We start from the raw sequence: 23,823 nt of genomic DNA, 5'->3' as shown, positions 1-23,823 counted from the left end.
AGCACAGAGGGACAAAGTTAGCTGTGGGCAGGAACATGGTCCCTTGATCGCCGTGGTATCGAGAAGAACGGCTACGAACAGGTACTAACAGGAGGGTAATAACAGAAGTCAAAGACGACAGACAGGTGGAGATCAGATGCCCTTGATTTCTCAGTGCAAGAGGATGCAGGCCAGGGGCTGGAGCCTCCAGCTCGAGGCAGCGGACGGAGGAGGACAGAGAGGCAGGGAGGGAAACTCCGAAGGGCACGCGGGGCTGGCGGGGAACCGCACACCCGAGGTCCCAGCGGCCTCTCGGACCATCAGCCAGATGGACCAACCGTACGGGGACTCCCAAGGTCACCTTTCTGCACCATTTCTGAACAAATTATGTAACGTCATAAGCAAAACAAACAAGGACCGGAGAAAGCTGCTGCGGACATGAAGCCCGGGAACGGGCAGAAGTAGCCCAGGAAGAGAACTGGGGCAGCGCCCCCCAGGGCACCCGGCACAGAGGGCACCGGTAAGAAGCTACAGACACGAGACGTAGCCGAGAAAGGACAGGCTGCTTCTACCCCCAAGAGAAAGAAGGCAAGTAACAACGCCAAGAGAAGGAAAAAACATACAAGTCAGCTCTGATACAAAAATGAAAACACGTGGTATGGATCCGAGTAAATGATTAAAAAAATCCCTGAAACATCTGTTGAGTGACAGAGATAAACGACCCAGGAGCCCAGGCTCTCTGTTATTCTGCAGCCTACAACCCGCACACGGGCGGAGTACTGTAGAAGCCGCTCACTGATTTTCAATTTCTAGAACCAACTAATGAAGGGTTCATGACAGGACAGAGAGGAAGACACACGCAGCAAGGAGCTGAGATACGGTCTAATAAACTCAGAAACAGGTTTAAGCATGCCATTTAAAGTTTCAAAATTACCAAAAGAACAAAGAGTTAAAAAGTGGGAGACAGGAGTTAAATTCTTCATCTGACTGCTTAAAGCTGGTAAGATACCAAAAAAATAAGCACAATAGTTTGATTTCTGGAGCCAAATACCACAATTCTTACAACAAACAGGATTTCTTAAAATGGTTATGCTAGGAGGGAAAATTACTCTATGGACTTTGTGCATGTTGCTTTTTATAGCAATGTTGAAACACAGACTCAGAATTAATGTGATGGTCAGAAAATAATTTTAAAAGCCAGACAAGGCCTCCCGTTTCTTCATTATGTAAAGTAAAATCCAATTTCTGCTTTTGTCAGAAAACGTCTCTCACAAACAAGTAAGTGAAGGGGCGGCGGACAGCGGGCAGTTTCAGGGGAAGATTACTGAAAAGAGGTAAAAGTTGCCCAGGGAAACGGGAAAGGGAGCCCCCGCACGAGATGCTAACTTCACAGTGGCACGAATCCCCAGTTATCTAACTGCTTCCTGCGATCCAGATTCAGGGAAGACGAACGCCGACGGCCGGACTGACCCGGACCGCAGGTCTCCTCCGCGGCCAAGAAGCCCATGAGCCGGCAGTGACGGACGGAGGAAGCCATCCGCGGGACCACCAACGAGCGGGAAGAAATGAGAGCAAGACGTGGCTTTCACTCATGCACCCAGAGTCCTACTGCTGACGGGGTCAAAGGGCAGGCATTCTACCCAGCAAAAACTGAAGCAGCAGCAAAACAAGTGGAAGATTTCAAAAGCTCACTTGGAAGCCAAGGTCAGAGCCAAGGAGATAGCACAGAAGCTGAAGCGGCCAAGAGCGGGGAGACGGGCATGACTAAGAGCACAAAGTCCGGTCCGAGGGCCAGTGCTAAAGTCCTCCGGGGACAGAGCTCGGGGGGGAGGCCACGCGGCGGGCGACCCGTGGCAAGAACAGGACCCAAGAATGGGATAAAACACATAGCAGGCCGGAGACCAGTTACCTTAGGAAAAGACGGAGGAGTCAGGAGGGAGAAAGAGCCAAGGGGAAACCGAAGAAAGCCCCGGGGATCTCCAGAGCGCAGCGCACCAGGCCTCCCGCAGGCGTCCCGGCGTGTTTATCTGCCGCCGTCTCAGCGGATCCCTGCACGCTCCTGCCTCTCTGAATCATCACAGCCTTCCCCACACGCAGCAACCCTCTTTCTCCTTCTCTCGCCCCAAATTCAGAATTCAACACCAGGGCAGTACCTCGGGCTAAAGGGCTGAATACTCACCCCGACTTTCCGTAAGAGGTCCCCCACGATGTTGAGCGCGGAGATCCGAGCAGAAGGAGTGAGCGGACTGGCCCCAAAACCGTTTGGTATAGCTAGAGGGAAAGGAAAGGGGGGTGATGACACTTGCAGGCGTCTTTCCCTTTTGTGATCGGGTGTCCCTGAGCAGGATACACTCAGTGACAGGTCAATACGTGTCCCAAACTGGGGACACGAGCTACAAAACGGAGACACCATAAACCATCTCCTTAAACTGATGGCTGTTGAGACGATCTCCAATTTTACATCACGGATAATGCTAAAAGGGCACATATGGTTAAAACATCTAGACAGCCCAGAGAAGAGATTCCTAAAAATAGAACTGCTGGGTCAGAAGACAGGGCCCTTTCATCCACCTTGAGAGATCCTGCCAAAACGCTGATAAGGTCGTGCCAATGTCAGCAATCCGTACGGCGACACCCTCAATATTAGACGTGATCTTTTTTTTTCTTTGGTCAATTTGACAGTCATTTTGTTTTCTCTTTTGTTTCCTTAATAACTAGACATTTTTAATCTCTTCTTCTGGAAGTCATGTTTATGATTTATGATTTGATACCGGGTTGTCTTTCCTTCAATCTATGGGCGAGGGCACTGAACACCACAGATGGCCCCCCTTTCTTTCCTCGATCTTGAATTTCTCAGCATGCTATTTACCTTTCAAACTTTCTGTTCTACAGGTGGGGGAAGTTTTGGCTTTTTCACTTCAATATTATAAAATGTTGCTCCTATTTCCTCCTAATGTTTTCCTAATTTTTTTTTTTTTTTACATTTAGATCCTTTTAATTCAACAAACACCTAATCCTTTTTTCACCCAAAAGGATAGCCAATTGTACTAATACCATGTCGTGAACACTCCTCTCAGCTGAAATGACACTTTACCTACGTGAATTCCCTATGTACTTTAGTTCCATTAAACTATTAGTCTGTCCCACCGGAAATAGGCTGCTTTCACGGCTACAATGTTAAAATAGCCTGTGGTATCCTAAAGGAGAAAGCTTCTTGTTATTAAGCTAATCCAAACTTCCCTTGGCACGTTTATTCTTCAGAATAACTTTAAAACTTGCCAACTTAAAAAACCCTGTGTTGACTTTTATTAGAAATTTAAGTTGCTAAAAACAAATAAATAGAAATAAAATAAAATAAAAAAGAAATTTAAATTGCTGATTGATTTGCGGACAACGGCTACTCCAAGAGGCTTCCCGTTCAAAATCGGGGTTATCCAGTGTGACAGTCACATCTTTTTGAATGCCCCTCAGCAAAGGTTTTCGGTCACGCACATTTTTTTTTTTTTGAGGTACTGTACATGATGGGTAAGGGCTCTTGAGCTAAACTTCAAGAGGCAAATCATCTCTGCCAGATAGTGACTGTGGGAGCCTTAGTAAGTGGCCCGTACATCGAAGAGGGCTGATAACAGCACTTATGAAGTCGCTGTGAAGTTTAAATTAGTTAATACACTCCTTAAATGCCGAGCACACCGTAAGTACTCAAGCCCTCACGCAGCTGGTACCCTCTCATCCATTTTCCCAAGTCTCATCAGCTCGTAGTCGCTTTGCTGCCGCGGCCGTTCACTGTCCTTGGCCTCCAGAGTATCATCACCCTGAAGGCAGCACCTTTGCCAAATTTACCAGGAGACCCCCAGCATCCAGAATAACATGCGGCATCCGAGCGGTGCTTGACGGGATAGAAAGAAGCTGCCGTAGTTTTCTCAGCAGGGACTTCCAGATCTCTTCTTCCCTTGTTCTCCGCAAATTATGAAATCTGTGCTTGTATGGTGAGTTGTCTTAAATGCTTTTTGGAAACAGGCGCTGTTACCAATAAAACGCAGTTAAAGGCAGACCACCGAGCTCAGCCCTTTGGTCTCGCACTGACTTCTCTCATTTCCTGCTTCTCCTTAGCTCTGTGCCGCCTTCTCCGTCACGCAGCTGCCGGGAGCCAACGCACAGCAACTCTCAGGTTAGTGAAAGTCCATGCCACCGGCTAAAACTGTGTCTGCCTGGACCAAGATTCCGGCCTTAGGGCTGACGTATCTTAATCCTGTGCCACAGCGAGCAAGCTCTGCGTCCCACTGACCTCGCCCGGCTCAGCGCAGCCAAGTCCCTGAATTAAACCTCTAATGAGCTATTACAGGATGTACACGTCTCTGGGATTTAACCTCGACTGAAGCTCCACACTATCCTGATTCGTGCTTAACTAATGCATTTTCAGAACTTACCTGCGGAATTCTAATTAGTGCCTAAAAGCAAACCTTTGTTAAATCTCAAATGTTAGGAATTCTGAGATCCTCAAATGCCCAAGGAGCCATTCTGAAACATGGACAGTGAAGGCTGCTGGTGACTGCTGTCATCTACACCCTACCTGCTCTAGGTCCTCAGCAGCAAACAGCACGAGGACACACAGCAACACCTAGCACTATACAGCATTTCCACACTTCTCACCGAATGTCACCTTATGACTAGGAGAAGGCAGGATGAGTTATCTATTCAAGGGCTACAGAGCACCGGAAATGCGGCTAATGCAACTGAGAAACTGAATTTCCAATTTTAACTCGATTACATTAATAAAAATGTAAATAGTCGCATGTGGCTAGTGGCTATGGTGTGGGCTGGCGCAGACACGGAAGGCTTCCTATCACTATCTGCCCGGAGACAAAATCTTCTCCTATTATTCTGCAAGATAAAACCCTTTATTTAAAAAAAGGGCGGGGAGTGCCTGGGTGGTTCAGTGGGTTGCCTCTGCCTTCGGCTCAGGTCATGATCTCAGGGTCCTGGGATGGAGCCCCACATCGGGCTCTCGGCTCAGCAGGGAGCCTGCTTCCCCCACCCCCCTCTGCCTGCTTGTGATCTCTCTGTCAAATAAACAAATAAAATCTCTTTAAAAAAAAAAAAAAAGAGGGGAAGAGAGAGCTTCGTTTGGGGAAGAAAAAAGTATGAAGGAGTGGGAGTCGCTGAAACAGCTATAAGCTGGAAAAATGAAATAAATCTGAATTAAGTCCTTCCGGGTTCCTCTCTAGGGTTCTATGCAGTGTCTACTAAATGGCTTTTCTGCTTATCTAGTTTTTTTAAAAACACCTTTGCTGATGGCAAAAGAACATTCTTTATGTACTAGTCATCGGTGACTCCAAATATCACCTCTGAAAACGGCAGCCACGCGGGCGTGTAAGAGGACGGCCGAGTCTGCCTGGGCCAGTCTTACGAGTGTGAAGGGCGGCTCGACCGGTCTTGGTAGGCTGTGTGTGAAGGCGTCTAGTCCCCGAGATCGGTTCGTTCTCACGGCGGGGAGAGTCAGGGTTAACAGTAATCAGCTTTCAGGGTAAGACGGCAGAAAGGCCACTTTCTTCTTTTTCGATTTTCCGACATGAGTGTGGATGACTGCTAGCATCAAAAGATCAACTGTGCCTGAAAACCTTTAACTTTTTAACATCACAACTGACTGAGCCTCTCCTGTTGCACGTGGCCACCGTCGCCCTGCTCCCCGTGTGGTTGTGGCCCCGGAAACCAACCTCTCCTCCACCTCTCAGCGCGCATGACCTCACTGACTCTACCCTGAAACCTCACACGCGCCCCGCCCCGCCTCCCCAGCAAACCCTCCCCGGCCGGACAACCTCCCGCAGGTTCAGAAAGGAAAGACATCACAAACCTTTCGGTGAAGGAAAACTGTTCTCCGTGCCCTTGCCAACAGGAGTGGCCGGCAAAGAAAGTGACGCCTGGACCGCGGAGTCCATCTTCTCACAATCGAGGGTCGGAGAACTGGGGGCCGACTTTCTGGTGACCTCCTGTTGTCTTTCCCGCACTGCTAGTTCTTGTCTTAAATCTGCAGAATGGGGCACAGGTAACAAAACTCACCCGAGGAAGCAAATCCATCCAGCAAAGTCACCTCTGAAATGCCATAAGGACGTTCTTCCTAAATTACGATGTCTCAAAAGCGGTTTCCTATGTAACACTTTTTATTTGTTGGGGTATAAAAATGATAACTCTACTGCCTAAATGATCGTTGAGAGTAATTAAAAAGCGCTAGGATCGATACAAATGCTCTTACCTAGGAGAACGGTTAACTATGCTCATATGTAAAAAAAAAAAAAGGGGGGGGCCCGAGTCCAAAGAAGAACTCGCAGTGAGCCTGCACGACACAAAACTAAATAACTCTTTCCACCGCATTTGTTTTTATTTTGAAATGATATACACTTTGGGGATTACCACAAAATCAATGAAGTTCATTTTTGTAATTTTAAATGGCTTGGTATTTTTTATTATCAAAATGCACTATTTCGTTTTAGAAAGGAAGTATTCAAAACAGTTGCAATTTTTTTCTTGCTTTCAAATACTGAATTTTTAAGCTAAAATTAACATTTTCTTTTCCAGTTACACAACTGATGTACGGAACACTCATGTTAAAAAAGGATACAAACTTGCCCCATTTCTGGGAATGTATCCAAATGTCTACCATGGATAAAGAAAGAAAATGTGGTACATGCATGTAATGTGATCTTATTCAGCCTCAAACAGGAAGGACATTCCGGCCCCAGCTACCGCACAGATGAGCCGCGGGGATACTACACTAAGTGAAAACGAGCCAGTCATAAGAGACCAGATACTGTGCAACTCCACGTCTGAGAGGTTCCTAGAGCTGTCAGATTCAAAGACACAGAAAGGAGAATGGTGTGTCCAGGGGCTGGAGGAGGGGGAGGGGAGATAGACTGCTGTACACTATTATGCCTATAATGATTATACACTTTCCTTTAAAATTCTTCTTCCTGGGGCGCCTGGGAGGCTCAGATGGTTAAGCGTCTGCCTTCTCCAGGCCCTGGGATCGAGCCCCATGTCGGGCTCCCAGCTCAGCAGGGAGTCTGTTTCTCCCTCTCCTTCAGCCTCTCCCCCTGCTTGTGATCTCTCTGCCTCTCTCTCTCTCTCTCTCGATCTCTCTCAACTGAATAAACAAAATCTTTAATAAATAAATGAATAAAATTCTTCTTCCCTCCCTTTTTTCGTATGTGGTAAAATGCAGATCATAAAGAAGAAAATGGTCTCTACGATACATGCACAGACACAGTGTTACTATTATGTGCCTAACCCAAAATTATTTACATAGAAGCGAAAAGGAAAAAGCTCAACAAACCAATTAAGACACACACAATGGTAGCAGTTAGTAAGGTTCTGGAAAACAGACCAGGGTCCGAATTCCAACTGAAAAGTTCTTTTTTTTTTTAAGTTTTGTTTTTGTTTTTGTTTTAATTTGGGGGCGGTGGGAGAGAGCACGAGCAGAGGGAGGAGCGAAGGAGAGGGAAAAGCAGACTCCACAGTAAGCAGGGAGCTAGATGTGGGGCTCAATCCCAGCACCCCAAGATCATGACCTGAGCCGAAGACAGACACTTACTGAGAGCCACCCAGGTGCGCCCCAACCGAAAAGTTCTAAGCCTCCGGACAAAACTCAAATTCTCCATGCCTCAGTTTTCTGACCTACAAAATGGGGATAATACTACCTACCTCTTACAGTTGACGCTGTAGACATTAAGAGACTAAAAAGCACTTAGCCTGGCGCTTGACGAAAGTAGATAACGTACATAGCTTTAAAGGCGAATCCTGAAGCTAGCGTAGGCCTTGGGCTTAGGGATAGCGAGGTAAAGGATAAATGTTCAGTTGTCAATTTTACCTCTTGCTTCATCCTTTAACCGTTGGACGGACACCAACAAGGATTCCTTTTCGTCAAGCTCGCTCTCTAAAAATGCATTGCGTTCGATGGCCTGATTTAGCCTTTGTTCAAAGTCTTCCAGTGAAACTATTGTCGCCCTAAAAAAAAAAACAAATAAAATAAACTGAAGTCCACGAATTAAATAAATAGCATGCAAATTGCTAATACAAAAGGAAACTGTCAGTTTCTCTCATGGCATTTCCTGACCTAGAAAGCCTGGCCCGGTTGAACGAGAACGGATCTCAGTCCCTTCCGGACTCCGGCAGCATTTAGTATCTCCGCCACTACTCTGGGCCATTCAATATATTCTCTTAAATTCCCACCAAAATTCGTCGCAGTTCCTTAAAAGGAAGGCATTTGTTACACGCTGTATCTCCCCACTGGATTTTAAACACAGAACAATTGAAGTTTACATGTTTTCAGGAAGAAAACTTTTCAACAATTTTAGAGGACATTAAGAATTAAATAAGAATTTGTTTAAAACACGAAGTCCCAGGTCCCTACCAACTCGTCCTTCTGCATCCCTCAGCTTACTCATTTGCAACAGACGGTGCCGGGCACCTACTATGCGCCCTCCCCGCTACGTGCTACCTGCTACAGAAACATCGTTCCCTGACCTCCAGCTCGAACTCAAGGCCCTGGCCAATTTTATTTACCAAGTGCTTTCAACTGTCAAAATGTCTCTCAACTCCAACTGCTCTCCTCCAACCTCCTGCCCTGACTTAGCTCCTCAACCCCCGCCTGGATCGCTCCTAAATGGTCCTCCTCCCTCCAATGCCTCAGCATGATCTTCTCAACTCAGAATCTGATGCTACTTTCTGGCTTAACAAATTCTTCAAAGAGCCCTTCCTTGCCTCCAGAATGGACAGAGCACACAAGGCTCTCCCCGACCCTGGCCCGACCACCCTCCGGCCTCATCCTGGTCAGCCCCACCGTCTCCACGCGCTGCAAAGTGAAATTCGCCCAGCTCCCGAGCCTTCCTGCCTCTCGGCCCTCGCATCCCTCTCTCCACCCGCCTGGCCTCCTTCCTCCTTGTCGACTAGCAGCTGCAGTGCCAGCAGGCATGCCCCGCAGCCGCCTGCACGCGCTCCCTGCTGGAGCAGTTGTCATGCAAAACGTCCCCACCTGTCACACCCAAGGCAGCCTCACCTCTAGCACCGAGCCAGGCCCTGAAGAGTCACCGAGACTATCAATAACCATAAAGTGAATGGAATTCAGTTTGGATGGTCAAGAAACAATGAATTCCAACCCAAGGGAGGGAAGCAGCACCCGCGAAAGCCCATGTGCTCGTGTGAAAGGCGAAGAGAAGGGAGAGGAGTAAGGATGGACAGACAGACGGGCGAGGAAGAAACTACAGACTTCCAGTAGCAGACGCAGGGCCGATGACAAGCGTGGGAGGACTGAGAACACGGAGGGAAAGACGGAGGGACGGAGGACGCGTGCTTCAGAGAAAAACCAATAGGAGCAACCAGGGGACCTGAGGCGGGGTTGGGGGGGGACAGTGGGGAAGAAAACCCTCGAAGGATCTGATCTGGGGACATAAGGATTAGGGGTGAGCGCTGACAGGATGGGGCGTGAAACCCCGAAAGGAGATGTTCTGGAACCGAGACCCAGGGCACAGGCCGAGCGCACAGACGCAGATCGGCCTCCCAGCCGCCAGCCGGACGCCCGGCCCCGCTCACCGCTTGGCGCGCTCCAGGTCGTCGTTGGCCTGCTCCAGCTCCCTCACGTACTTGTGCAGCTGCTCCTTTATGGCCCGGGTCTGACTCAGGTCATCCTCCAGCACCGACACCTGCTTGTAGCTCTGCGCGTACTGGTGCTCTAGCTTCTCCTGAACGTGCGGGCACAGGAAGGCGAGTGTGTCACTAACACAGCTCTCCTTAGCAAAGAAGTAACCCAAGACACGGACGTGGGGAGACCCAAGGAACTCATCACCCCCCTGCTGAGCTGATGGGAGAAGTAGCCCTCTCCTCCTTGTAACATTCAAAAGTAAAAAAAAAAAAAAAAAAACAAACCCAAACCCAAAAACCCACATTTACTCCAAGTATCTTAACTCATAAATCTCGAGAGTCAACAACTCTCCTCTCAGAAAGAAATCGAGTAACAATGTCTGAAAAGAAGTACAACCGTGAGACTGCTGCCCTCAGAACCCCGCCGCCAGGGGCGCGCACACAAGCTAATTCCAGCTCGGAGCTGCCCCGCCTTCACCCAGACCACGCTCTGCCCGGGCCCAGAGACGGCTCAAGCGCTGGGCACACGGGGCTGTTTTTTTCACTCCTGGAAATCCCTTTTTCAAAAGGAATTTTTTTGAACCCCCACTGAACTTCAAAACTAGAGAGACTATGAACAACAATGAAACAAATGTGTGTTTCATGCAAATATAATTTTAAAGCGACCTGGAAGGAGGCGATCTGTCCCATCGGGCCGCTTCTGAAAACGACGGGAATGACAATACGATGCTACAGCGGCAATGTAGCTAAAAAGCGGACAGCTACAGAGCTCCTAAGTGAACGCCTCAGCGCCACAGCCACCTGTCTTTGGTCCCAGGAAAGGAAAGTTTATTTCAAAACTTGACTCTGAGCCTCCGCCCCTTTCCTGCCACCGGCCGCTCGGAGGCTCCACCGAGAAAAGGGCTCTATTTCCCACGTTACCGCGAGCGGCCCGCGGGACCCCAGCTCCTCCCGCCGGTTACCTTCAGCGCCTCCACTTCGTACTTCAGTCTTTGGTTGTCAGCTTGCAGGTCTCTGTTCCTCTGCTCAGCCTGTACTAACTGTGCCTCCAGCTCTGCTTCCAGCTCCCTGCTCCCCTCCTGGAATTCCACTAGCTCATCCCGAGCCTCCTGGAAGCTGATCAGAGACAACGTGGGAACGAGGAGTCAGAGCAGGAAGCAGAGGGGCACCCGAGGATGACACCGCCAGTTCAAGAACTTGGCCTGAGCGCCCGCGCCACCATGAACTACACAATACGGTAAAGGCAACCCGTTCTGCAGCTCTGACTCTGTATTCGGGGGTTCAGTGAAAGTGAGTTAAAAGGCCCAAAAGGGGGGGCCCCTGGGGACCTCAGTCGGTTAAACGTCTGCTTTCAGCTCAGGTCACGGTCCTGGAACCAAGCCCCACGCTGGGCTCCCTGCTCAGCCAGGCGGTCTGCTGGTCCCGCTCCCTCTGCCCGGCTCCTGCTCGCTCTCTCAGGTTCTCTCTCAAATAAAGGCTTTTTAGAAAATTAAAAAATCAAAAAAAAAAATTTTTAAAGGCCCAGAGGGCTCACGTTTTATATACTCACGACTAGACCCTTCTTATTTATGGTATAAATAAAGCAGCACATACACTACACCACAAAGTAGTTTAATATTTAGGTAATGTTTTTCAATGCGGTTGTTCTCCTTTGTAATTCTTTTTTATTTTTTTTAAGATTTTTCTCTATTTGAGAGAGAGAAAAAGAGAAAGAGTGCCTGCAGTGGAGAGGGGAGGAGCAGAGAGAGGAGGGGGGAGAGTCGCAGGCAGACTCCCCGCTGAGCACGGAGCCCAACACGGGGCTCACTCCCAGGACCCCGATCATGACCGGAGCAGAAACCAAGAGTGGGACACTTAACCAACTGACCCGCCCAGGAGCCCCTCTATTATTTAATTTTATCCATTTAAAAGTGTTATTCTGAGAAGGGGATCCACAGGCTTCCCCAGCCTATTAAGGCACCTATGGCATAAAAAAGATTAAGAACTCCTGCCGCAGACGGGGCCGTTCTAGATCCATGGGCGCAATACAGTAACAGCCTTCAACAGTAACAATGAAACAGCGGTAAAAGGTTGATAACAAGCTCTGTAAACCAAAGCAGGAAAACGTGTGTGTATGTTAGAGTATGTTTTAAAAAGAAATCTAAGGGAACCTGGGTGGCTCAGTGGGTTAAAGCTTCCGCTTTCGGCTCAGGTCATGATGCAAGAGTGCTGGGATCGAGCCCCGCATGGGGCTCTCCGCTCAGCAGGGAGCCTGCTTCCTCCTCTCTCTCTGCCTGCCTCTCTGCCTACTTGTGATCTCTGTCTGTCAAATAAATAAATAAAATCTTTAAAAAAAAAAAGAAAGAAAGAAATCTAAGACAAATGTTGGTGCTCAAAGGTCATAATGTAAAGTTTCCCCAACTAATTAAAATAAGTGAGACCTTATAAAATGCTCCATACCCCTGAAGCTCTTCTCGCCCCCTTCCCAGCTCTGCTGGCTCCCGACACTGACAACGCTTGCCTGGAGAGAACCAGACTCTGCTGTGCGTGCCCCACACAGCCCACTGGCATCTCCGAAGACCGCACGAGGCGGCGGAATCAGGGCACACACAGCAGGCCCAGGATGGCCAAACGCAGTAAGCACAAAAGGAGGTTAACAACCAGAAGAAATCACAAATGTGAAGTTTTCTTACTGTTTTAATAATTTGAGTAATAGGGGCACCTGGGTGGCTCAGTGGGTTAAGCCTCTGCCTTCGGCTCAGGTCATGATCCCAGGGTCCTGGGATCGAGCCCCACATCGGGCTCTCTACTCAGCAGGGAGCCTGCTTCCCCCCCCTCTCTCTCTCTCTGTGCCTGCCTTGCTGCCTACTTGTGATCTCTATCTATCAAATAAGTAAATAAAATCTTTAAAAATAGTAATAATAATAATTTGACTAATAAAAATTTATGGCATTTTCATACTATTTAAATACAGCAACGCTATGACTATTTCCAGAATCTCAAACCTAAATCTGAAACTCTAAATTCAGCTTTATGCTTAAATAAATAAATTAATTAAATACATTGGCTAGAGATGGCATATTCTGAATGCCCTCCCCTATTTTCAGAGTGCTTTTCAATATTACCTTTGTTTATACTTCAAGGAAAGTTCCTTCCAGTAAGCAGTTTCCTCCTTTAAACTTGAAAAATCTGGTATATCTTCACCATCCATGATCAAGAAAGCCTGTGAAATATTAAAGACAACCTTTGAGGTTAAACAGAGAACAGGGGCACCTGGCTCTCGGGCGGCGGAGGGGGGCAGCTCTTGACCTCCGGGGCGTGTCAAGCCCCGCACTGCGTGGAGAGCTTACAATCGACCAGTCAATAAATGACAGCTGTTAAAAATGAAATCATATGAAATAAGAAAAAATTTTCAAACAAAGAGAGAACACAGGAATCTAAAAGTCTAAAATCTGGGACATTAAATCAGCATTCTGGAGGGAAGTAAACATGACAGGTTCTGAGAGTGAATAACGACTCTAAGTCAGACACATAAATCACTTTACTGCCCAACCTCAGGGCCCACCAGGCCCGCGGACAATGTCAGGACAGGAGATCCGCAGCGTGGTCGAATGGAAAGGCACACGGGGCACTCTGGGTAGAGGCACCAGCTCCCAGTGAACTGGCCCCACAGGACCGTCCTGCACCCCGGGCCCCAGCAGCCGGTCTTCCGGGAATCAGGTGACAGAAACAAGGTCACTGTCCGAGCTGATGCTCCCCCTGCACGTCCCTCCCCGCCGCACAACCGCTTCAGGAGACCTAGCAGAGCCTGCGCCCGGTGATGCACTAGCGAGTGTGGGACCACGTTCTCAGTAACTCACTATTAAATTTACAGTTCTAAAAACTTAACTATCTGAAGTCCAAAGCTTCCTCCACGAGCTCACTCATCCCCAACTTTAATGTTCTCTCATCTTGCTTGCTCTCCCAAAGCACGGGGGCGGGGTGGGGTGTGGAATATCCATGACGTCACATTTGGACTGACCGCCTAAAAACCCCGATTGGCTGGCCAGAAAATGAACTGCCACGGACACTGGGCACACTCTACATTCATACCTGGAGCAAAATGCCTGCCCTCCCTCCTACAACCCCCTTCCCACGCATCCCACTTTGTATTCCAGCAACACTGAGCAAAACGGTCTGAATGTGACATTCTGTTTCAGGTCTGGCTGTTTCCTCCGCCTGGAACGGCTCTCCCTTCCTAGTGCATTTGGAAAGCTCTTATGTGTCCTTGAAAACCTAGCTGTCACCTTTTCCAGAAAGCCTTTCTTGCCCTCAGACAGCACTGAAATCTGCCACATTCTTGCCCACCATCACACCCCACACTTGCTTGCCTGGAGAGACTTACCACTCGGTAAAGCGCCTGCTGAAACCTGTGTCCCCATCGGACCGTGTATCATTCTTATTTCGACCCAGGGCCGGGTCTGCTCAATAGGAGATGTTCAGTGATATTAGCTAAACGAAACCAAAATTAAATCCACCTAATGCACACTTGGCAACAAGCACTAACGAGCGGCTTTAAAAGTAAATTAAGGGAAACCCAGAGTTCACACAGCACAAGCTACTCATACAAGCTGAGCAAGAAGTCACAGACCAGAAACTCGCGTTCAGGGTGAGTGTGCCAAGAGGTACGAGAGTGATGTCTCGCTGAGTGATATAAACGCGTAACTCGACACACTTAGTTGGAGGCAGACCGGCGTGTTCTGTTGCAGCCGCGTCTTTCCGGACCACGCCACCTTCTCTGACATCGGCATCCTCGCCGATCTTCCAATGACCCGAAATTACCAATCCGTCTGAGTTCTCTGAAAAGAGACAGATTGTTGACCACGCTTTGCGTGCCTCATGGCACCAGGCATAACGCCTGGTGCAGAGAAGTACGAGTACTTCCAAGCATTTACTAAGCTACTGCTACGTGTCAGGTGAGGTACTAGAGGGGTACCTGGCGCCCCAGGCGGGCCTCCCCCAGCGCCGTCAGCCCTCCACTGGCACACCCCTGGCTGGACCACTCCACTCTTGGACATGCGCTCAGGGCCCGCAGCGCATGAAAATGGAAACCTCACGGAGGGGGAGGCCTGCCCGGACTGGGCTCTCGGGTTCCGATTCTGCCATTCAACTCCTTAAGCCGTCTGCTTAACCCCTCAAGGTCTCCGTTTTCTCCTCTCATGAGAGTCTGGAGCAGATGACAGGTCTCTTCAAGTCTGCACAGGGACTACTAAATATTACGGATCGATTTTACAATCCTACCCTTCATCAGAGTTCCCCATTCGCACTCCATTTCCCCGGGATGTAGGGATGATCTTATTGACAGCTATGGTTTGTAGTAAGGGGTCAGTGAGGGTGAGGCTGGTCCAACAGAAGTATTTGTACTTCAAAAGAATATCCAAAACCCTTGTAGGTATCACCCCGTGGTTTCACCAACTCTTGAGAACTCCTGCCTCCCATCTCGTGGAGGGAAGGGGCGGATTTCATATTAACGATCCAAATCAAGACACAATCACTGCACGAAGAGGCACCTCAAGGTGAGGCAACAATCAGTGTGTCCCTTGAATGCTCTCCGTAAGGTCTTTCCCAAAATTGAAATCCATCTGAAATCTATGAATCCAGCCCTGAAGAACCTCACGGGTACAGGTCCTCCACTCATCCTTCCAACACTGGCAACCACGTATCGATGAGCAGTTCAAATACTCAGATGCTGATACTCCAATAAATGATGGCTTTGTAAAATGTTACGAAGATCACAGGCACGCAAGAAGCAAAGTTCGTTGTTACTTACTTTCCCTCGAATAAGAAATATTTTTTAAAAAATGAAAGGGAAGTCTCTCCAGCTGGTTCCTTGAGGGCAGAACCAGTGTCTTATTTAACGGAACATGGGAGAAATTCAACAAATGTTTGAAATGACTTATACACTTCCTCTCATTAGTCCCTCTTTACTTTCCAAAGTACTGCTTTCCTTTATGAAGACCTAAATTCCTATTTCGGGAATAGTGGAAGCAAAAAAACAATTGTGAGCAGTTTATTTCTGCCTCACGGGGCACCACCACGTACTCCATCAGCCCTGTAAGACCCACCACTGCCCGCTAGACATGGCCAGTCTGATGCATGCCAGGCCACATCCACAGCCCCGTACAAGCTCCCAACAGGCTCCGCCCCAAAGAACGGGGGTAGAGGGGACTCGCTGGGCAAAGCCTGGGAGCCACCGCCACACGCTTGCTATCTAAAATAATCACCGTCCAGCCCTTCGGTCTCTAATAGAAATGGACAACCAAGAAGCACCAGACAAATGAGAAGACCCAGGAACACAAGAAAATCCTAGGAGCTACTGAACTGAGCGGAAACAGGTAATGCAGACAATGAGAGAATTCTTTTCTCCTGCAAGAACTCAGGAGGATGACCTCCCACACACTTCCTGAGACAGTTACAGAAGGCGGAGAAAATCACGCCCGGGCAGGACCGGGTGCAAGGAACAGCGGCTCCAACTCAGGACTGCGAAGAAGAGAAGGCCCCAGATGAAGCCGGGCCCCCGCTCAGCCAGATGGGTGGCTCCGGGGGGAAACGAGGAGTCTCATGTCACGGGCAGCCTGGGAAGCAGGATCCATCTGAGCTTGTGATGAAAGCACAAGGGGGACACCTGGCTGGCTGAGTCAGGAGGCTGTGTGATTCTTGATCTCAGGGTGGTGAGTTCAAGCCCCGGTTAGGGACAGAGATTACTTAAAAATCTTGAAAAAAAGCAAGTGAGAACTCCAGAGAAATGAAAACACAGTGTAAGAAGGTCCTGAGCTGGGGCGCCTGGGTGGCTCAGTGGGTTAAAGCCTCTGCCTTCGGCTCAGATCATGATCTCAGGGTCCTGGGATCGAGCCCCACATCAGGCTCTCTGCTCAGCAGGGAACCTGCTTTCCCCTCTCTCTGCCTGCCTCTCTGCCTACTTGTGATCTCTGTCAAATAAATAAATAAAATCTTTAAAAAAAAAAAAAAAGAAGGTCCTGAGCTTTACATACATTTTTAAATTAAATATCTTAAGTCAAAAATTCTTAATTTGCTGATTTTATATTACTTTGTAGCTTACAATCACCTGGCAGCCATCTTGGTCCCATAAGGATGTCACTGTCATGCTTTGCGCCTTGTCTAGGTGACATGTATGCCTTTCTGGAATTGGGTGACTGGTGCCTCTTCGGTATTTCAACATTTTCTTCACAGGATGCTTTTGAAGTTTTCAGGACTCCTCCTATTATTAGGCAGCAACTGCTCATGGGGGATCGTGTGGTCCACAGGCCAAAGTCCTTACGGAAGTTCATAATGACTATCAGATGCCGTCCTTGCACCTAATTATTTATTTGAATGTATTTAACATGGACCCAATCCTTCTACAAACAAACTCTATCTGTAGAAGGACTGCCTCCACCTTAACATTCACACGCCCAATGTGAAACTTTTCTGGGTGAGGCTGCTCTAAGCTGTGTTCCCCAAGGAATCTATCTGTTTACACTTCTGGGTGTCCTATACAGTATCTATTTATACCTGACTTTTGTTGCCTAAATAAGGCCACATTCTTAGCACAATCACCAATGTCCCCATCAGTATTCCCTGATGACTTGGGTTATAAACAGTTTCCCGCGAAGCTTTTTCAGTACCTAATTCCATTTCTTGTGTCCTGCCTATCCAACTACTTAGTTCGGTGCCAAGTAACAGCAGCAAAACCACTTTAATGTGTGTTTTTATTTCACATGTGCATCTCCTATCTTCTGGCTGAATCTTACACAAACTGAATGTTGACGCCAATTTTTCCAATTAACAGGCTACTTTTACAACCTGTTTATTGGTCCCGTAAACAGTATAATTTACAACTGAAACCTTTTTACTAAAATGACCATCTTTTCCAGAAGAAACCAATTAAAGACATTCAGCCTGGAAACAAGGGGTAGAAGCAACACAGCGTAGCAGTGGAGAGCCCAGACCCGGGAGCCAGACTCCTCTATTCACTAGCTGGATGACCTTGGGCAGGTTACTCAACCACTCTGTGCCCCCCCCTCACCTGCCCAATGGGGATAATAATTAAAATAGGGCTGTTATGAAGATTAGGGGAAGATTAGGGGAATAAGTATTTGTAAAGTACTTAGTACAGAGCCTGTCACATAGTATATGCAGCATAAATTTTATTAAATTGTGAAAAAAAAATAGTTCAACAGTGAATCTCTTAAGTATGACTGCAAAATAAATGTGCTTCGGAATTTATAACCTACACAAACGATCCCTCAATCTTTTCCAGGAGCTATACACGTAGTCCCTTGATACCACCATTCCTGAAAACATTTTTTAAAACTTCTTTTGGAATGGCCCTGAAGAACAAAATTAAAAACGAGGGGGAAAAAAAAAAAGCTGTTTCTTTGTGGTCAGACCTCATTCTTACTGCTTCCTGACTGCTTTATCCAACTTCATCACTCTGATTTTATTCACCTAGAAATACCCTTTCAGGGGCGCCTGGGTAGCTCCATGGGTTAAAGCCTCTGCCTTCCACTCAGGTCATGGTCCCAGGGTGCTGGGATCGAGCCCCGCATTGGGCTCCCTGCTCAGCAGGAAGCCTGCTTCCCCCTCTCTCTGCCTGCCTCTCTGCCTACTTGTGATCGCTCTCTCTGTGTGTCAAATAAATAATCTTAAAAAATAATAATAATTAAAAAGGAATACCCTTTCCAAAAATCAGAATTTTTACAAATGACCAAAATTTGCCACCGCTGCAGATCTTCAAAAGACCTTCTCCGGCCTATAAAGACAGTCTGTTCAGTTTGCTTCAGGTTACAGTGGGAGGATGTGTTCACTGCGTTATTTGAAACTATGTAACTGGAGATACTAAAGGCTACAGAAAGTTAGCCAATATGGAAAAATTCACTGCTCAAATTTTTTTTTAAAAAGCTTTAATGATACATCAATAATCTTATGAGGCTGAAATAAAAGCAGATAATTATGTACTCTCCCCTGCTACCCAAACCTTCCCTCCATCCCGTGTCTCATACAGATGGATGGATCTCAAAACTATGACAACTTCTACATGGGGCATTATCACACTGTACGTGACTTTTAGATGGTCAGCAACTGACAAATCAACTCATTTGGGTGTAAAACAGCCTGTCCAAAATGCTATACGTACCCAGAAGCTACTTTTTGTGCAATGGTTTAAAAAAAAAAAAAAAAATTCATCTCCTATGATATTGCCATCCTACTAAAAGTTGTAGTATCGACTAATGAGACTGCAAGAGTTCTTCTGGAACTCACTGTAGGTGATACGTGCCTTTGAACCAAAATCTTCTTCTCCCAAAGGTGACATTTACAGAATTCTTTCCTTTTCAAAGCTGATCATAAATACGATCTCCCGGGGCACCTGGGTGGCTCAGTGGGTTAAAGCCTCTGCCTTCGGCTCAGGTCATGATCTTGGGGTCCTGGGATCGAGCCCCGCATCAGGCTCTCTGCTCAGCAGGGAACCTGCTTCCCCCTCTCTCTGCCTGCCTCTCTGCCTACTTGTGATCTCTGTCAAATAAATAAAATCATAAAAAAAAAAAAATGAGGGGCACCTGGGTGGCTCAGTGATTTAAAGCCTCTGCCTTCGGCTCAGGTCATGATCTTGGGGTCCTGGGATCGAGCCCCGCATCAGGCTCTCTGCTCAGCAGGGAACCTGCTTCCCCCTCTCTCTGTCTGCCTCTCTGCCTACTTGTGATCTCTCTCTGTCAAATAAATAAATAAAATCTTTAAAAAATTAAAATTAAAAATAAAAAAATGAGAATAAAAACAAGTTTTGCAGATGTCATGAGAGCCAGATCTAAGTTTTTACTGAGATTTCCACTTATTCTGAATGTCTCTTATCCAACTTCAATTTATTTAACAAGTCTACACTGAACTGCAAAAGAACAGCTTCGTAAGATTTAGCAACTGCTATGCGGACAAGGTCAACCTCTAACCAGGGCCAGCCCAAGGTTTTCTTTTTTACTCTCAGTTTTAAATATTAGTTTTAGTAAAAATTCAGAAGAGCTGGGGCGCCTGGGTGGCTCAGTGGGTTAAGCCTCTGCCTTCGGCTCAGGTCGTGATCTCGGGGTCCTGGGATGAAGCCCCGCATCCGGCCCTCTGCTTGGTGGGGAGCCTGCTTCCCCCTCTCTCTCTCTGCCTGCCTCTCTGCCTACTTGGGATCTCTCTCTGTCAAATAAATAAATAAAACCTTTAAAAAAAAAAATTCAGAAGAGCTATCTTCCTCCTCTCCCCTTTACTTCTCTTCAACCCATGACTTAGTGCTGCACGATTTAGCAAAGCCATTACCCTATTTCAGAAGTGGATTAAGAGCACCACAGTTCATCAGACAGAACAATTAGCCAGCGACCCATGAACGTTTCAGACAGAGAACGATTTTCTTAACGAACCAGTAGCAGTTTTTTGTTCTAGATATTTATTTGAGAGAGAGAGAGAGAAAGCACAAGCAGGGGGAGTGGCAGAGGGAGAGGGAGAAGCAGAATCTCCGCGGAGCAGGAAGCCCAATGCAGGACTCGATCCCAGGACTCTGGGATCACGACCTGAGCCAAAGGCAGACACTTAGCCGTCTGAGCCACCCAGGCGTCCCCCCAGTAGCAGTTCTTATCCCAAGTCAGTCTGCTCAAAAATATTCGAATGCATCTTCTTCCTACTAGCTTCTGGCATATTTTCGGCAAGTCAGATTTTCTGCTGTGCTTTCTAGCTGAGAAGGGTATAAAAATCACACACTCACACTCACACACACACACACACACACACCGTAATTTCGAGGCCAGACGGGAAATTCTGATCCAAACGAAGCCATTCACCAACGGGTAGAATCCAAACTACGGCGTAGAGCACTTCCTCCTCCCACCCACCCCACCTGGGCTCAACTTCCCCATCCGTCCAATGGAGGTAACAGAATCAGGCACCACCCAGGGAGATGAGGCTCCAGAGACAGCAAGCGGCGTTCTGAAATGCGTCAAGGCACTGCCGAATTAGAATGTAATTATCAACACCGAAGGAGCCCTCACTGCCTCGGCAAAACTTAAAAGGTTACTTCGTTGCTTACCAGCCAAAAAAAAAAAAAAAAAAAAAGGAAGGGGGGGGAAGGCGAGCAGGCAGGCAACCCGAACCCGTCTGGAGACACTTCTGCGAACTCCAGGAGGGACGGGGAGTCACGGGGATGCCACCGAAGCCCGACGTGGGCCGCTGCCGCTCCCAGCGCGGAGAGGCCCCGGGAGCTGGGAATCCGAGCCGGCCGACCGCCCTGCCCGCCCAGGGCGCTCGGGGGGGAGGCGGGGGAGGGCTGGGCGCGCCGCGGCCACCAGCGCCCCGGCTCGCGGTGCCACGTCCCGGCCTGCGTCCGCGCACCCCTCGGCCCGGCCCCGGCCACCCCCTCCCTGGGCCACACCTCGGACCGGGGCGGGCAGGGGTTGCGGGGGGCAGTTAGAGCGGTTGGAACAGTCGCCCGGGGCCGGCCGCCCCCAGAGCCCGGGCCCGACCCGGCCAGGCGGGGCCTCGCACCCGGCCCGCGGGCGCGGCGGGCTCCCCCGGGGACAGGCCTCGGCGCCGCCACCCGGCCCGGCCCCCTCGGGAGCGGCCCCGCACCGCCGCTCACCTTCAATGTGTCAAAAGCGCATGTTCGCCGCCGCTCGACCGACGTCTCTGCTCCGCTGGCCTGGCCAGGCCCGCCCAGCCACTCGGTTCCGCTCCCCTCCGCAGCCCAAAGCTCCACTCCGCGCACCTCGGCGCCGGGCTCCTCCCCGACACGTCAGGGGCCGCCTCGGTGCCCGAGACCATTCTGTGACGCACGGGGGCGGGGCCCGGAGCATGCGCGCGAGCGCGCGCGCGGCCGGGGCGGGGCTGCGGCGGGGATGGCGTCACGCGGGGGGGACGGGGGCGGGCCGGGCCCGGCGCGCTGACGTCAGGCAGGCGGCGGCCTCTGCGCAGGCGCCCTCAGCCGCCGCGGCTCCCCCAAAACAGCTGAGCGGGTCCGGAAAGTGACGCTGCCGGGAGCGGGGTGCGGGGGTGACACCCTCTGGCCTCCGCGTCTTCCAGCCACCGAGGTCCTTCGAGTGTCCGTGTCTCGGGGCGCCCGTTCGTAACGTGACTCTCGGGTCTGATCTCACCCCGTAGCACACCCCCGCGCACCCTGCAGAGTGACAGGGGTATCCCCGTCCCCCTCGTCGCCCCCACGGGGATCTGCGTGCTGTTCGCGGCTCTCCCTCCGGCTGGCACCGTGTGCCCCCGGCAGACTGTAAATGCCCGGAGAGCTGGACCCCCCTAGGCCTTTCTCGTTCCCACCGGGGAGCTTGCACACTAAGTGGGCGCTCAAATACTTGTTGATCGGAATGAATGGATTCGCTGGGGGGAATACAAATAACTTCCACTTACGTGTTTTGCATATCTGAGCGTACGTTTATTGGGGGGTGTATCGCCCTGGGGCCCCTGAAGCCTGGCCTCCTGGGTGACTTGAGAGGGAAGAGGGCCGAGGGGTACTCAGCTCAGAAAGAGGGGAGATGAGGCTGAGCAAGGGCTTGGGGAGTGGGAGCTAGAACGGAGCTGTTTTACAAAAACAGCTCTGGGAACTTTGAGGGCACAATGGGCCGCGTAATTACCCCTGACGTCAGCGCTCTCGGGATTGGGTCTGTGGGGTTTTTGGACGCGATAATCATGTGAAAGACAGGCTGCAAGGTGAAAGCAAGGTGAGGTTGGGAGGTCCAGTTACGTTTTTGAGGAAATGGACCTATATGGGAACAATGCAAAATGAATTGTAATAGGTGTCCGAATCAATAAAAATTGGAGACGTGATGAACCGTGTTTGCGGGAAGGACGGCACCTTGAGCTAGACTCTGAAAGACAGAGGGTTGAGAAGATCATGATAATGAGAGTAAGAGAAGTGCCCTTTTGTTGTGCCATCTGTAGGCACCGGCAATTACGAGAAACGTTCGGTTTGCTTAATTTAATCCACGAAACGACCCTGGGAAATAGGTGCTGTTAAAATTCCCATTTCACCAGTGAGGAAACTGAGTCAGCAAAATAATGTTGCCCAAGGTCAATCAACTAGAAAAAAGTGGACTCGAGTTCCAAACCCAGCTAGTCTGGATGGTTTAATTCCAGAAACCACACTATTCACCACTACTATACTGTCACTCAGTTAGGGGGTCTAGTAATCATTTTATTTAATTCAATTAATATTAACAATATTTATGGGGCTAGAGCACCATGCTAAGTGCATTAAATAAATTACCTCCCTCGGTCCTCACAAGCAGCCTGTGAGGCCACAACTATTACCTCAAGTAATACGCTTTTGCAAAACCAAGGCCCCGAGGAGCTGGAATTTTAACCCAAGCGGGTCTTTGTCCAAGCCCAGTGACCTGGGGGACACTGCGGAAGCTCTTTCCGGATCTGGGGCTCGGCTTCCCTGGCAGGAAGCTGTGCTCTGTTAGATGAGATCACAGACAGAGAGGGAATTAGGCAGGGAGGTTTTCCTGTGCACCTCCTGCCAAGACCCAGCAGTCCCAGCCCAAAGGAAAAAACAAAGTCTGCAACTCTTGTCCCCGCCTCCTGGCTGAAGTCCTGGGAAATACACTGAGTCACCTAATGGCAGGGCAAGCCCTGCACAAAATGCTGGCGTCATCTTCCAGGCCCCACCACACCCCCTACCCAGTCTGGACTCCATGCGTTGGCCCCATCTCAATGAATGGGCTTTGCCTGGCAAGGCTGTTAATAATAGCAAAGCCCTTGACTGATCCCCTTCCTCTGCTCTGTTGTGCTTTCTCCCAAGTAGCAGTGAACAGCCTTTGCCCCGCTCCCTGCCCGTCTGGGGGGAGTAAAGGGGAAGTGGGACCTGAAAACAGCCTCTAAGGGAAACAAAAGTTGCAAAATTGGCTTGGTTGCTACACCCTCTGCTTCCATGAGGAATGGATCTAGCCAAAGTGGTCCATATCACAGTCCCTGAGCGCAGGCACAAGCGTCCCACCTTCCCTGGCACGAACTCAGAGACTTGGGAAACAGAGGCCAGTCTCCACTGGGAGGTAGGGGTTGACCAGCTGCCTGATGAGAAGTTTGGACACTAATGTAAACGCAAGCTAGTAAGAACGCAGGACTCCAGCCACATCACACATGAAAAGTGACACAGTGCACACGGGCCTGCCTTGAAAACTCCAAGGGGATGTGGGGTCCACGGAATGCTCTGTTGAAACAGGT

The 23,823-nt window shown here is 49.3% G+C and overlaps 1 protein-coding gene across 2 annotated transcripts in view; it reads right to left on the bottom strand.

Moving 5' to 3' along the window:
- NDEL1 (nudE neurodevelopment protein 1 like 1) overlaps positions 1 to 21,381 on the bottom strand; it is a 30,143-nt gene extending 8,762 nt beyond the window's left edge. The window contains exons 1-7 of one of the 2 annotated variants that reach the window (XM_080827328.1): positions 21,233 to 21,381; positions 12,714 to 12,811; positions 10,572 to 10,725; positions 9,562 to 9,710; positions 7,841 to 7,977; positions 5,831 to 6,004; positions 2,159 to 2,250 (exon numbers count right to left, since the gene is read on the bottom strand). In XM_080827328.1, coding sequence (XP_080683454.1) covers positions 2,159 to 2,250; positions 5,831 to 6,004; positions 7,841 to 7,977; positions 9,562 to 9,710; positions 10,572 to 10,725; positions 12,714 to 12,799 — 792 coding nt within the window. In that variant the 5' untranslated portion in view covers positions 12,800 to 12,811; positions 21,233 to 21,381. The remainder of the gene's footprint in view (positions 1 to 2,158; positions 2,251 to 5,830; positions 6,005 to 7,840; positions 7,978 to 9,561; positions 9,711 to 10,571; positions 10,726 to 12,713; positions 12,812 to 21,232) is intronic. The other variant, XM_080827329.1, reaches the window with a different exon arrangement.
- Between the last annotated feature and the right edge of the window lie 2,442 nt (positions 21,382 to 23,823).

This window comes from Martes martes (assembly GCF_963455335.1).
Source record: "Martes martes genome assembly, chromosome: 16".
NCBI classification, from domain to species: Eukaryota; Metazoa; Chordata; class Mammalia; order Carnivora; family Mustelidae; genus Martes; species Martes martes.
The sequence above is the reverse complement of the archived record's forward strand: the minus strand, read 5'-3'. Positions and strand labels throughout refer to the sequence as shown.